The 17057-nt window shown below is 28.4% G+C and overlaps 1 protein-coding gene across 3 annotated transcripts in view; it reads left to right on the top strand.

Moving 5' to 3' along the window:
- The first annotated feature begins 510 nt into the window (after positions 1-510).
- Positions 511-17057, top strand: part of LOC143197483 (cytotoxic granule associated RNA binding protein TIA1) — a 70532-nt gene continuing 53985 nt past the window's right edge. For all 3 annotated transcript variants that reach the window (XM_076406017.1, XM_076406019.1, XM_076406020.1), the window contains exon 1: positions 511-694. In XM_076406017.1, the coding sequence (XP_076262132.1) occupies positions 523-694 (172 nt within the window). In that variant the 5' untranslated portion in view covers positions 511-522. The remainder of the gene's footprint in view (positions 695-17057) is intronic.

Here is a 17057-nt window from a genome sequence, read left to right on the forward strand (position 1 = left end):
AAAATTGGGTAATTAAAAAAAATGGAAAACAAAATAAAACTGGTTAATATCAATAATAAAATGTGGATATTTCGTTAAATAATATTATTTGGTTTAATTCGATATAAAAACTAATATTGCGAATAATATTTTTAAAAACTGCCTTTATTTGTTATCCGAGTATAACAAATTGTGTTAAATAATATAATGCTGGTTATATTTGCGTTTTATTATGGACCATTATTATTAATTTTAATATAAATATATCCTATAATTAAAACGTCTATATATATATATATATATATATATATATATATATATATATATATATATATATATATAATGTTTTTTCTATTTTCTGTTTGAATTTATTACCATATCACTGAGTTTAATGTCCTATTTATTTTAATATCAATAAACTATACAGTTTTAAAATATTTTAATGCACCTTCTGATATTATGAAATGTAATTAACAACGATGGATGCTTAACAATAAAATATTCAATTTATAGGAACTCAAAACTGCATGGGTACCTACATCTATGCCAGTTAATCAACCAACTTTACTGGCTGTTCCACCAATTATAACTCAGCAAACTTCGAATACGACAGTTACAGCTACTGTCCAGCCTGTACCAACTGCTTCAACACAAATCAACTGCGTTGCAACAGTTACATCAACAACTAACATCCAGTCTAAACAGGATACTTCAAGTAAGTCTTATTAATATCTATCATTATATTGTACTTTTTAATATATATTCTTGATATACATACACATTAATTATTAACATTTAATATTCTAGGTGTTATTTAACCGATAATCTTCAAATACAATTTGTATGTACATGATGGACATTTTCTATATATACCCTTTTCGCAATTTGTTACCTTATGATTAACTATTATTTCGAATTTTATTATTAATTTGGTCATAATTTTTATTTTAAAAAATTTGAAACGTATTTGTTACGAACAATATTAATATATAGTTTAATATTTATTATTATATTTAAGTTATATTCTTAAAAAGGAATACCTTTTAAAAAAAAATGTTATTAGAATGATGTGTAAGACGAAGACAGAGTGGTTGTTTATTTTTATCTAGGGAAAAGCTAGCTGGTGGCTGTTTTTACAGTGTAATTGTTATTCGTGTTGTAATGCCTCTCAATTTTGTGCCACATATTGCGTGTTCCTCATACTAATATAACTTTTGTAATTTATGCTATATTGAAGGTTTTATATTTTTAACTTGCATTTAGTTCATAAGCTGGTTAATTAGCGAATAGAACTTTTCTAATTAATGTTAATATAAAATTTATCACGAAATCTTCTAAATTGACATATATGATTATAATGGTTAGAATATTAAATATGAATATTAACACCGATTACAATTAAAACGGCCATATAATTATTATTCGGCAAAATATTTGATATAAACATATTAAATAAAGTTTAAATAATAATTAGTTTATTCTAATCCTATCTAGTGTCCATATATAAAGTCCAATTAAAAATTAATGGTCTCATATACACTGTGTAGCTTAAGAGGCAAATTCAGTTTGATGTTGAATATTTTAGAAAGGATTGTCGAGCTAATCAATACTATTTTACCTATTCAGATATTTGATTTAACATGCTTCAGCTATTTTTTTAACTCATGATACTATTTATTTTAATTAAAAAGATCAGTATTGACGTTGTTAAATACTGTGTGTTGAATTTTGATTAAGTCATTTATCAGATCTAATTTTTTCTTAGGGGGTATATAACATAAATTTGTGTATAATACTAAAAAGGTACGTTGACAAAAATTATCTTACACAAAGGCGAGTTTCCTTCCCGCTAAATGCCGACCTAAATGTCATGCAAACCCCAACATCATAATCAAAAAAGATGAACCGTTGAGAAATAGAGGACAGGCAAATAAGAGATAACTTGTCAAGAAACAATGTAACAATGTTTGATTGTCGTTCAAATTTTTCAATCTACGTACATGCCTTGACCATGTGTTCGATTAATATGCCTAATCCTATTTGCCAGGTGAAAATAACGTAGACCATTTGTTAAATAAATGCATAATCTAGATTTATAGGAGTATTCCATGGGGAATTTCATTAAGCAAACCGAGGGTTATTGATGGAAGTGATATATAGTCAATATCATTAGATATTTATACTCATTTATGCATTGTATAAGAGAATGTACCCTATACGGCGTTGTTTATGGAGTTGGTTAATATTAATGTTCATTATTGCTCGGTGAGTTATGCTTTACGCATGTCATATTTTTCGCCTAAAATTTACACATGTATGTCAATTTTATTATCAAAAATCAACTATCAAAGGTAATGTTTTTATGAACAAAATTGTTTATTAAATTTAGTAAAATCATAATTGATAGGTGTATGATAACCATTTACTAATTATAACGAATTTTTAAATATAATTAAGTAATTTATGATACATTTTATGGGTATTAAAGGTTTATCAAGTTGTTGATATAACGTATAAAAAATAAGTACGATATTATGATATATTTATAAGTAATATATTTCCTTAAAACGATCACCAAAAAATATAATGAACAAAATCATTTTCCTCGGCAAATTCTGAACTTTCCACTTAATTTCATTTAACTCGCAGACCTTTAATAACGTAATTTTAAGTTTGTTCGAGTTTCCAGAAGGTTTTACACAGATTTGCCGCCTTTTTAAACATTCAAATAATACTAAATCTCCAGTTATTCTTGCGTTGTTTTGTTTCATCCGATATCAGTAGTATCCTATTAGGGCTTCGATTTTTTCTACCTACCTACTAATTTAATTAAACGGATTAGTTAGCTACCATTTCAAACTTATAATGACCCTAAAAGCATTGAATGAATTATTTATCAATTTTAGGCTTAGAAACCATAACAGTTTTGTAGTGTTTACATTTCCGAAGTAATCCTCCACTATAAATTGATAATTATGTTTTAATATTCATTGAAGGGTAAACTAAGCCACAGCTGAAATCTACAAAAAGAATTATTTAACAAACCTTTTAGAAAATTCTCTTTATTTTACAATATTTTGGAACAAATGAATATAGATTAACCAAAATAAAAATGTTCAAAGAATTTGTCGGCTATTGTTATTAATTTCATTATCATCATCATCATCATTATAATTATCTTTCCAACTATATTGAAATTTGTAATGATGATTCTCATTATTTAATGATTCGATATAAAAGGAACTTATACTAGCAATTATACAAGGTACCTTAAACATATATCAGACGTTCTGATAGGATTTAATGTTAATATAATTCTGTTAAATGTCACATAATAACTATCAGAATCAGATTAAACTGGAAACGATATATAATCTTAATATATATCTAATACTCAATGATCCCAAACCACTTGACTATATTATCTGAACAGTTTAGGATAAAATATCAATAAAAATGTACGATTAATTTATAGTTAAAAGAAAACGTCTTAGATCATTAAGCTTTATAGTCAAGTATAGGGGGCATTTGATGGAGGTAAGTCCATTAAACTTTTCTACCCCTTATGTGCCACTATCGTCTACAGCGTTTCGACAATAGGATCTAGAATAATCATTTGACCAATTCCATTACTAAATGTGCAATATCGAAATAGATTTAACTTATCACATTTTCCTGCACTGTGGAAAGTTTTAAAATATAAACTTTATCACCGTCATATATATTTTCTTATGTGTACACATGAAATGTGTCTCTAATTTGCATATTTACCCTCCCATGGGGTATAATTCTTTAGAATGTGTCATTTTCTCAACTAGAACCCCATTATTAATATAAATTAAAGCAACAAATTATTTTTCAGCTACTGCACGAGAAATAACTGATTATGCTTAATATTTATAAGTGCATAAATATACTTTTCAAAATGCTATGTAAAATTTATAAACTGATTATAGTCACGGCAATATTCGTATCGTTATTATTCTTTATAACATTATATTTTTCTCAAAAATGAATCGAAAGAGGAAAAACATTAACAAGAATAAAGAAAATTCCATATAATTGTTCCATTTCTGATCAGAGGGAACTGAATATGACGAATAATGGGAATAGTAACTTAAATTTTACGATTTTTTTGAACGATGTTACATTATGAGCTAATAATAGGTCTTATAGAACACGAAAGTCATTGAACAAATTATATGTTTTATTTTACAAAACTCCAAGATATTTTCAAATTAATATATTCTCTTAGCTTTTTCATTTTTAAACCGTAATTTTCGTAGGTAAAGTCAATAAATCATACATTGTGTTATTTTATGCCACACCATAGAGATGAATAACAAAGATATCTTTATTAATATAATATGTAGGTGATAAAATACAGTGTATGTATAAACCTTCACGAGCACAATGTTTCTTAAAAAGCTAAATTTCTTTTTTATTCTTCTAGATTCGAAATACTCATTTATACGTTTATATAATTATAAATTGAAAAGAATAATATACATAAAGAAGCCTTAAAGGTAAATCTAATCAAAACTTAATCAGATACATATACACTAGCGAGTTTATAGGTACTCAATATTCGTCAGCTTATAAATATGAGCCCTTTATAAGATATTGTAAGATATTAAAGCAGTTTAATTAATTTTCTGAAATGCAACACGTGTATGACGGATATATCTGGATATCATTAGAAGGTGGGAAATGCGGTAGTTAACTGAAGATTGATGCTGATACATTTAATAGAGCAAGGAATATTTCATTGATGTTGTGACTTAATTTGCTTACGAGCCAAATTTCAATTAATCTACCTAAATCGTAACTATTTTAATTTCATATCGAAATTGTTGTAATTAAGTTAATATTATCGAAAACGAACATGTATAATTGTTCATAAAACTCTTATTAGATTCTATATTATACTTTACAACACTCTTTTTTCTCAAAAATGAATTGAAAGAAGAATGAAAACATTAACAAGAGTAATGAAAATTCGAATTTCAATTAATCGTAATTATAGTATCAAAATTGATATTATCGATAACGAACCTATATAATTGTTCACAAAACTCTTCTGACGACAAAACTTTCACGAGTAGCCGTTTCAAAAGTCTTCAGCTACAAGTTTGAGGCAATATTAAGGAAACAACAATTATTTTATTAAAAATACGATTTTTTTCTGAGCTAACTTTAAATTATAGGTTAGAAAAAAGTTAGTTAATTAGTATCAAATTCCTAAAAAAAAGTCGAATTACTTTTAAAATGTTTTTAGTGTGTTTTTTTCACGTCACATGACGTATTGGGGTACGGGAGAGGGAAAAGTTTGAACAATCAAACTTCCAGAAAAGTCATCTCGATTTGTCGTTAATATTTTATGCAGGAATTAAAATGTCCTATAAATTAATTGGAATTAAGGGAAAACAAACTATAAATTGCTGGTTCTCAACTATACCTCTTAGAAGAAACAAGTTGAAAAAAGAAATTAAGAAAAGAAAATCGAATTAGATCTACAAACGCTTTAAGCAAAAAAAAGATGAAACTTAATCTATATAATATTGCTATAAAGTAAATTAAACTTTTACAACAATAATTCTCTTTCTTCTTCTTTTATTTTAATGAATATTGTTATACATTTGGATTACTCAACATATTGTTCATCATAGTTCTTTACAAAATACAGTATTTTAATTATTCTTTTTTAATACAAAATACAGTCCGGTGGTAAGTTATGTGATTACAGATGATATACAGATTTTTTAATGTATCATTAACAATAATATAACAAGTTTTTGTTGGGAAATTAATAAAACCTGCTAAAGAAAACTACCACTATATCATCACCAACCCTGTTCACAAAAAGAACAAAACTGTCATCTTTTTATTAGTACTGCTACTTATAAGTACCTACTGAATCTATAAGTTTTTGAAATACATCAACGTCACGTATTTGAAATAACAATTATCAATACATTTTTAAGAAGCAATTGAATTACAAATACTAAATTGTGTAAATTGTACCTGTATTTCAATTACAAGAAATTCAAATAGTGCCAAACTCTATCTATACCTACTCTTATCATGATAATAATGACAATATTATAAAAATAAAGTTGAAATATTACAAGAGTTCAAGTGTTTCTCAGATTTCAATTTGAATCAAATCCCATGCAATAACAAAATACATTTTAAACACATTTCAATGTTTTTGTTAATAATAAAAAACCAATTCATTTGTTGGTATTGCTTAAAATGGAAATAGAAAGGAAATGCTAATGTATATATCTAAAAAAAGGATTGATGTCTATCCGAATTTAATAATTATATCCCACCTTTGACTGGCTTTCATAAATATTAAAAATTTCATGTTCATATTTGGTAGATTGCTTTTTTAACGATATTTTCATTTATCGAGTTAATTATGAGACAGCTTTAAATTAGCTAACGCGTCTCTATAGGGGTAACTTTGCATTATTTGAAAATTAGAGCAGATACCGCAGGTAAAGGAACTTTAAATCTCACCCTTGATGGTTTTCATTTCTATTAAAGGAAATTTAATATCTATGTAAAGATAAAAGGATAAAAAGGCTCTTTTTGACTACAGGAATACTTCTAGTTTTATATTATCAGGCGCAATATATTTAAAAAAAAATATGATAATAATTTAAGATTTAGAATGTAAAAACAGTAAATGATTAAAAACTAGTTAACAGAAAATTTATAGATTTTATAAATATAGTATAATTTTCATTTTTTAAATAACAGTAGCATGTATCTATTTTTTTCAAGTTAATCTTAGAAGGAGTGTCTAAAAATATTTGATTGATTAGGATATTCCTATACAATATCTAATTAGGTGAAGTTAATAGAGATAATTAAAAATCAATTTTTAGCACACAGTTTTCTTTAACGAGATTCAGGTCAATTCATATGAGTTCGTTTTAATAATTATAAATTAAAAGTAAAATTAGAACGACTCAAAATAACTTGAAATGCTAAATTAAACAACTTGGAGTGAAAATAATCTAAAAATATCTTTGAGATTGACACATCATGGTTTTTGAATTGTCCCAATGGGTTCTTTTATAGAAAAATATATATTTTCGCCTAGATAGACATCCGATGGTTTTAAATAATGCGAATACCACTAATTCGAATGAATTAACAATTTGATTTATTAGAATATATTTGATTTATTTGAATAATTTTGATTAATTAGATATAACGTTTGACGTATGTATAAAAAGAAGTTAGCTTAAGATAGTGTATAGAAAATGTAATAAAGAAACAAGTAACAGGTCAAAATTAGTTTTTTTAATTCTACATAATACCCTTCAAAGGTGACAATTTCTCCTCAGCTAGCATTGTTTTGAGAACAGCAAATAGTCGCGGGGGGCGAGTTCTGGAGAATACGGTGGATGAGGAATCAATTCGAAGCCCAATTAATGGATTTTTGCCATCGTTTTCACCGACTTGTGAAACGGGTGCATTGTCTTGGTAAAGCAGCATTTTCTTTTTCTTCAAATGTGCCCATTTTTCGGCGAGTTCGTCCTTCAAACGGTCCTATAACGTTATGTAATAGTCGCTGTTGATGGTCCTTCCTTTCTCAAGGTATTCAATGAAAATTATCCCATGCGCATCCCAAAATACAGACGCCATAACCTTACCAGTCGACTGTTGCGTTTTCCCACGCTTTGGAGCGGGTTCATGGTGTGCAGTCCACTCGGATGTCGATTGGACTTCGGAGTGAAATGATGGATCCATGTTTCATCCATTGTCACATATCGACGCAAAAACTCGAGTTAATTACGCTTGATCATCTTCAAACACTGCTCCGAATCACGAACTCACGGTCATTCAAAATCATTTTGTAGATTTTTTAAATGTTTTCGTCGGTAACAACTTCTTTTGGGCGTCCACTGCGTTCACCATCTTCGGTGCTCATTTCACCACGTCTAACCTTAGCATACCAGTCCTTGATGGTTGGTTTTCCTGGCGCAGTGTCTGGAAACTCGGCATCAACACAAGTTTTTGCTTCAACTGTATTTTTTGCTTTCAAAAAGAAATATTTTATCAATACGCGAAATTCCTTTTTATCCATTTTTTTCACAATAACAAAAGTTGCTTCACTCAAATTGATATAATTCACAAAGACAAATATTTACAAAACACAAACTAAAGTTTATATACACGCATCTTTTGAAGGTTAGGGCTAACTAAAAACATGGATTTGATTTTAGTGGCTACATCTATGTGTCAGGCCGGGAACTTTTCAATTGACCTGTTCATGTGTACAAAATAAAAATATGTGATTTATCATAACGTGTAGAATTATAAATAGTGAATAAAGTCCATAAGCAGTTAAAAAACATTGTTTATTATTTACTAAAGCTAAATAGCACATTAAAAGCAAATTGGCCCTTCGATGCCCGTGTTAATTTCTATAGAGTTAAATATTTGATGAACCGAAATCGCGGGTTAAAAGTCCCGACAATATGTTTAAAAAAATGTTAAATTAAATGTTGTTGAGTGAAATGAAAATAGGAGAACGTATAGACGTTGACCTATGTAAATTTTGCGGTATGCAAAATGTATTCAGCAGTAAAACCTGGGCGTCAGAAAAGATAAAGTCAAACAAGCAACTTAAGAATTTCAAACAGAGTTAAATTATGGAAACCCACCCCAAGTGGTAGACAATGTTTCGGAACGGCGCCCTCTATTTCCACTTACGGTCTCATTAAACGTAAACTATGCGTGTGCATCTGCAATGTTATGTCCTGTGCGTGCTGTCGTGGTCCTCAGGAGAATTTTATTTGCCACCGGCCCAACCTTTCGGACTATTTTCGAAAAACCTCATAAATACTTAATATAACCCGGCAAATTAGTTCACCCAACAAATTGGCTCACGCGGATAACTTAACATTATTTAATATTTTACCAGCTATCCAACAGGAAAAAAATAAACGACGGATTTTACTTTTACCGCTTTCATATATCACCGTGATAAACAATTTAATGAAAATTAAATTAATTACGCACTAGGAACTGATTAAAACGTCTTATAGAAAACATAAAATAAATCATGCTTTACACCTAGTAGATTATGTTTGGATTTATTTTATCTTTTACATGGCTGTAATATAGAATACACACAACACATATGGACGTTTATTTTAAGCTACGAATATTTACGAAATATTGCGTAACACTGTTATTTATTTAATCTCTTTTTATTTTATTTTCTGTGGTATACCAATGTAAATTATTAAATAAATAGAATCGTTTAATGCAATATAAACATTTAACAATTAAAATAACTATCTATAAGTCATGTAAAAAATATTCTAAGAGCTGTTTAGGCTTTGTAATATTAACTTTATGTTTTTAGTGTAATGAATTTTTATCATAGGATGACACATCTAACTCACACTAAAACCTTTTCATTTTCCCAGTGAGACTGTCTTTATACATTTTCTCTTATGGCAAGAATCTAGAAGGTATATCTGAAACGTCCAACAGTAGTCCGCTATCACATAAACACTCCATCTTCATTGCTATCTTTTTCCATCTCATTAATATCCTGATTAGTAATCGAGGTGGGAATGAAGAAAATGTACTTTTAGATTCTTTTGACGATTTGTTTACAACTAGCGCCTTTATGAATGCCTGAAAATATCTCTATGACTTCCTTATAAACAATCTACTCTTCTTTCTCACAATTCGTCATAGTCATGAAGAATTGTAGGTCAATCATAAGCCGTCTAACGTCTGTTCCGATGAAAATTCTTTCTTTCCTCTTGATTTCTGAAAAGCCTGCAATCATTGAAGGAGACAAGTCCTGAAGATGGTAGATGAGATTCTGCCCAGAACGTCGTCAAGACATCAAATATTTTATTAAGAACCAAATGTATCTACCAAATTTTGCTACTGAATACATTTTGCATACCACAAAATTTACATAGGTTAATGTCTATAGATTCTCTTATTGTCTTGGCACTCAACAACATTTAAAAATTTTCAAACATTATTCTCCAATTCTATCTATAAATTTTATATATCAGATTACTGTCTGATTTAAATTTACGGTATTCGCCTTATTTAGCACCGTCTGATTTCTATCCTGTCGAAAAATATATATATATTTTTTATAACATCTTTATTAGATACGCTTAGTACAATCTTTATTATTATTACAATTAATTTATTACTACTTTTCCTATGTGCTTGGATTAATTAACAAGCAAGACGAGTACGAGAAAATACATCAGTATGTATTCCTCAATTATAAAATTATAATTATTTATTAATTATTAACTTATAGCTATAGTTTACACTAATAATACACACTAAATGTTCACACAAGTTCGTATGGTTTTGTTCGTTTCAATCTCCTGACATCCTGAGCGCTGTCCAGCAGTTGTATTGCTTCCACATTAGAATGATTTAGTAATCTTCTTTCGTGTTTCAAGGCGAAATCCTGCACAACTTCGCAAATCCATTTGATTTCCAGGTCATCGTGCAGTTCTTCATTGGTTACATAGCGATAGGCATTGGTAATCAATCGAAGAATCTTGTTTTGACAGCGCTATATGATTAACTGATTTGCATTTTTTAGTGCAACCCCATATTTGCACCCCATAGGTCCAAATTGGCTTTATAATGGTATTATAGATCAACCTCTTTGATTTTAGATCAAGTTGAGAGTATCTTCCGACTAACCAGTATAGTTGTTTTATTTTGGTTCTAATGTGTTTTGCTTTTTGTCTAACGTGATGCTTCCAATTCAATCTACCATCAAGATTGATTCCAAGGTATTTTGCTGATTCTGCTTGAAAAATATATGTTTTCATAAAAAAAACTATAGAGAATATTTAAAAAGTTTGATACGACAATCTAAAAGAAGTTCTTACATTATTTTTACTCCAAAGCGTTTAATTTAATATTTCAAATAACTTTGAGTTATCAATACGGTGCCATAACCAAGAACCGTCTAAGGTCTCTTCCCAAGTAAATCTGAATATTGAAAACTAAAAATCGCATTTTAATTATCAACCGTTTCTGGCATTCGCCTTATCTAGTATCGCGTGATATCTATCTAGTAGGCTCTTCCAAAGTACATCTGACTTTTCAAAACAAAAAATTACATTTTAATCATCAAGCATCAACGTGATTTTAGATTCAGACCGGCCATGACGAATATATAAGTAATGTCGTTAGCAGTATTGGACATATCAGATTATAATAAATAAAAAGCATCTATAAAATTAATTGTAGTTTAAATAATTAATGTTGATATTTCGTTTTAATTCTGCTTATTTTAATTATCTGTACCGAACGAATACAACTAATTTGTTATCGATAAATGAACAGGAGAATTTTTGTAATTGCGGTGGGCATGGATTATTTTGACGTGCCACACATAAATGAAATAAATAAAATTAAATTGCAGTAATCGGATGTGTGTATTGCATATTGGATGCAGTCAATTTGCGACACAATAAATATTTAGGCACCACTTAAAAATGAATAAAGTGATCATCGAACTTAAACAAGCGTGTGCTGCATCGAGTGAAAGCTGAACAAGTGGAGAGAAAAATAAAACCTCTCGTAACAATTTCCATCAAACAATTACTTCAAAATATTATATTTGCTTTTTTGTTATTCCACAATGTACCGTTCGAATAACAGTATATAAACTCTTTTTAAATCGTTCATATTTTATTAATAAATATCAAAAGTGTTTCCTCCTATACTCACATACTTTTTACGTTCATTTATTTGTTTCTAAACTCGAAAATGTATGTTAACACTATTTTTATATATATTTATATTTATTGAGTATTAGAAGATCGGTTTTATTTCAGCAAATTAAATACAGTTCGAAAACACCAATTTATGATCCAAACTAGGGATGGGCCGATATTTTTTGATATTTTTCAAGTAAGGTTGGAGTGAATAAATATCGATAGTGTTATAAATAATTATCGACAGTTTTTGAACATCAATATATTTCTCCGCGCTGGATATCCTTAAACCAAACTATCAACTAACTAAATGTTTTAATCTTCTACTACAATAGGACGAATTTCCGTGACTGAGGTTCGTTGAATATTCTTGAAAACCCAGAGAGAGACTCTCAAAGTTCGTGGAAACCTATATGAAAACAATAAGTCTCCTACGCTATAGTTTCCAGACGCTGTTCCTCGTGTTCATTTTTACTAGATTGCTTTTTAGTAATATTTTTATTTATCGAGTTAATTATGAGGCAGTTTTAAATTAGCTAACGCGTCTCTATAGGGGTAACTTTGGATCTCATCCTTGATGGTTTTCATTTCTATTAAAGAAAATTTAATATCGATGTCAAGATACAAATATAAAAAGGTTCCAGGAATATTTCTAGTTTTATATTATCACATGAAATATAATAGAAAAATACATAATTAACAAAACTATGATACTCCTTTAAGAGTTAAAACGTAAGAACAGTAAATTATTAACAACTAATTAACATACATTTTATGGTTTTCATAAATATTGTCGAATTTTCATTTTTTTAATAACAGTTTCATGTATTTATTTTTAGTTTTTCAGTTAATCTTAGAAAGTGTACCTGAAAATATTTGATGAATGATTAGGATATTCCTATACAATATCAAAATAAGTAAAGTTAATAGACATAATTAAAAATTAAAGTCAATGTTTAGCAAACAATTGTCTTTTACGAGATTCAAGTCAATTAATATGAGTTTAGTTTCAAAATTATACATTATAAATAAATCATAAGGACTCAGAATAACTTGAAATGTTAATTTAAACGCTTTGATGTAAAAAATGTAAAAACGTCTTTGGTATTGTCGCAAAGTTCAAGTTTTTTCAATTGTCACTATGGTTAGTTTTTATCGATAAATATATTATTTCGACTAGATAGAATACCACAAATTTGAATCACCTAACAATCTGAAATGTAAAAATAACTCGAATTGTTAATATATAGAATTAGAGAATATGTTTAAAAAATGTTAAATTAAATGTTGAATAAAATAAAATACGAGAACGTATAGACGTTGACCTATGTAAATTTTGAAAAAACCTAAATAAAATCTATATGCCTCATAACCTATATTTTCCAGACGTTGTACCTTGTGACTAAGACATTTTGTTCAATATGGGATTTAGACTCTGCCTTAATTACTGTTTTTTAAAATAATGTTTAAATATTTTGTTATGCAAAAAACGAAAATGTTATGAAAAAAAAATGTTTTGTTACAATACAAGAGGAGTATAGCAGAGTGCCGTATTTTTATAGATTCCTAAGGAAGGAACCTTGCTTCCATTCCTGTAGATCATTCGATATACCCTAAAGTAACCTGCAACAGGAAGCAAGATCTGAAGATGGTAGATGAGATTATGCCAAAACATCGTCTAAACCATAAAAGGTTCTTTTAAGAATCAAACGAGAAAGTATCAAGAAAAAATAACATATCGACCCTATTCGTATGATTTAGCCCTCTTTGACTTACTTCTAAGCGTTTTCATATCTCGAAAAATTCATTCATAGAGAACGATTTTCATTATGTACGCTTGTGTGCGTTTGACATTCCGTTTATATAAGAAAAATTGAAAAATTTACTACACAAAAATAGTTTATTTTCCTTTCGGAACGCCCTTATTCGCGTCTTCAAAAGGTTATTGAAATAATAGCGCAGGTTCCGTACATAACAAATATTTCAGCTAGCGTTGTACCATATTTATAGTGCGTTATGACTTCGCAAAACCCTTTTAAAAAGAAAAACAAATAGAGTGAATCTGAAATAGTTGAAAGCCCTTTACTATAATATTTCTACGATTTTTGAGGGTACTCGTTTAATCGGCTTTCTCTGTTGCGTGATTTTAATTACCCAAATAAAAAAGAACTAAACTAAATGGCAACTAAATATTTGTTGTATTTGAATCGAGTGCATCCGATATTCATATCAAATTACATAATTCAATTTTATTTATTTTAGTCCCATGTTACGGTAACTAGAACTGGATATTTCATCTGTGTTACAGTAATAGTTCATTCGGATGACAAATAAAGCAATTCGGTTTATTATATATCATTTGATACAGTTTACCAATATATATCCACCCTGCAAATTTAATGCTAATTAGTTTACATTTATAATTTAAGTTCACCGTAATATTTTCCTACATAAAAACTGATTTTAAATTTCGTTTTAACCAATCTAATATTAAAGCCTCGCGAGAATATTGCATTTAACAATGTACTGTATAAAATATTCGACGTAAAAGGGGTATTCATCCTATCTTTTGCGTGTTAATAAATTACAGTTGGCTCTAAGAAGCAGAAGCAATAGAGAATGTAATATCTTAAACTGTATAACAAGCTGGCGCTTTTTTATATACCTGAAAGGGTTAAAAGCCTTTGATGTTTGCTACTTCGTGGAATATTCCACATCCATACGTCAGTATAGAGGTATTCTATTACGTTATAGCTAAGTACTAGTTTATTGCATTGTCTCATTGAAATATCAAGAACTGTGTTCTGTGAAAACTCCTCTCACGTAATAGTTTATTTTAGCAAGTTAACAACGTTAGTTCACTCCAATTTTCCATTTCAATTGCCTCTTAATTCATTTTCCATATAGGATAGAGTTGTTTAGGTTACTGGACATAATCTTTTTGTTTTTAAAAAAAATATTATTTTATTTACAAATTGTTAACGATACGTATTTATATCTAATGCACGTTCACTAGTACAACCATTTCTTTTTCTCAAAGAGGATCTCCATTATATGTTTTCAATTATAAGAAGAAGATGGAAGGTCTCTAAACCGTCCAACAATAGTATGATATCATACTATTATGGGACGTTAAATTTGACTTAATTTACAAATATTTCTCTTGTTGCAAAACTATCTTAATAATTCTAATAATAAACTTTCTGTGTCATATTCTTCTATCGAAAGTTTTTGCATACATTGCACTGACAGAGGTATACAACAGCCAATATTTAAATTTTTATTCTAAAACTGCAAAATACATACGTGGGCCATGTTGATATTGCCTAAATTTGGCACTTGCTAATATATAGGGAGTATCAAAATAATAAATGATTATGAAATCGGGAAAACTTTATCAAAACTCACAATTCTGTTATCAAAAATTAATTATCGGTTAATTAATTACGCTAAATACCCTTACGCTAGATGATTGGTTATTTTCCCATAGACAATATGGAAATTGCCGGAAATGAATCTATATCATTAGGACTAATTCTACGGAACATGAACCGTAAAAAGCCTTTCACTAATATACATTAATCGCCGTCGACTAATCTTTAACGGTTGGATAGTTTTATTTTATTCTAGGACCGTGTTTCGTTTGACTAGCTGAAACTTTAATATAACCCTTATATAAACCGATAATATATTAGTATATTAATACGTGTACATGGGTAATCTCTGGAAATTAAACATGAGAACGACCGTCTATGATAACAAGACTGAAATACACTTTAACCAACGAAATTTCCTGTTTCAGGTCAACAATATATCTTCACATAAGTAAAAATTAGCATAAAGCATAATTCCTCCTACTCTGATTCGCCGTTATTATTTTATTGAATTCCATTACACTTTATGTTATTTATTAAAGAGAAATATTTTTGTCAATATCGTAAATTTAACTAAATACTCTTGTTTATACAATACTTTTATTGATACGATATATTTGAATACAATCAAGGAGATTTTTGTTAAAAAATGTCGACTTTTGTTCACAAAAACACTCACTATCCATAAAAAATGCATTAATAGAACAGCCGTCTATGACAATAAGATAGCAAAGATTATTTAACAAACGAAATTTCTCATTCTTGGTCAACAATATACCTGCACAAATAAAAATTAGCATAAAACATAATTTATCCTACTCTAATTCGCCGTTAATCTTTTATATAATACTATTATTTTTGTGTCATTTATTAAAGAGACTTTGAAAATTTTCAATTATTTATTATCCATCAGAAAATGGCGTTAATAGAATGCACTATTTAAAAAAATCTATTATTCATCATGAAATTTGTATACATCTTAAAATAAAATTTTAAAGATAAGATTTATTATCATATATAAAATAATCTAAACAAATACATTAATATTAACTTAATAAAAACAGTCGACTGATTTATCACATGTATCTAATATATACAAACAGCTACACTAACTAAGAAAAATGATGTTGTCATTAATTTTATTAAAAAAGGCTCCCGCAGCAGCATTTTGCAACATACCAGAGTGTGAATTCGTCACATATAATATATCTTGATTTTTCGTTGTGGATTTTATCACAAAAACATAAAATTCTGAATATAAATCAGATTTTACCTATCAGGACCATTTAAATGTACGATAAAACGTTTTATATTTTATCAATACCGTGTTTGATCAATTTGTCATCTTTATATAACTATAAATTTAAATATGATAGCATCAACAAGCCATCTATCTCATTATTTCATCGGATTTAACACGAATAATGTTGAAACAGTGCAAAATATTTCAGAATTTCAATTAAATCACATTATTTTTAACAAATACAGAGTTACAAAAACTAATTTCCAACAAAATTTGAATAGGAAAAATAGCAGAAAGCACTTTAAGTTACTTTATACGAGTTATTAACAAAATGCTACTGTTTAGAATGAGGTTTAGAACTCATCTAGAACTTTGGTAAACCACCGCTAATAGAATTAACAGAGTAAATTAATTGCTAACTACACCAGTGACATTCTAAGAAGGAAATTCTCTCAAAACGTCCGTCTTTCTTATTTAAAGTTAGTCTAATTTTATAGAAGCCTAGCATCCGCCACGTTAAAAAATAATTAATATATTGAACAGGATATTTAAATAAATATGGAGAAGCTTTCTATAAATTACGACGAACAAACAAAACGTAACGTGTAATTTCGCTATAATGACATAAAGCCAGATTACAGTGAAATATTTTTCAATTTCATAATAATTTAAATCAATTTTGTCTTTCCATATTTACATTGCACACCACTGTTC

This window comes from Rhynchophorus ferrugineus, unplaced genomic scaffold, assembly GCF_030347505.1.
Source record: "Rhynchophorus ferrugineus isolate W39M unplaced genomic scaffold, kcgeb_rfMv2 rfM5, whole genome shotgun sequence".
NCBI classification, from domain to species: Eukaryota; Metazoa; Arthropoda; class Insecta; order Coleoptera; family Curculionidae; genus Rhynchophorus; species Rhynchophorus ferrugineus.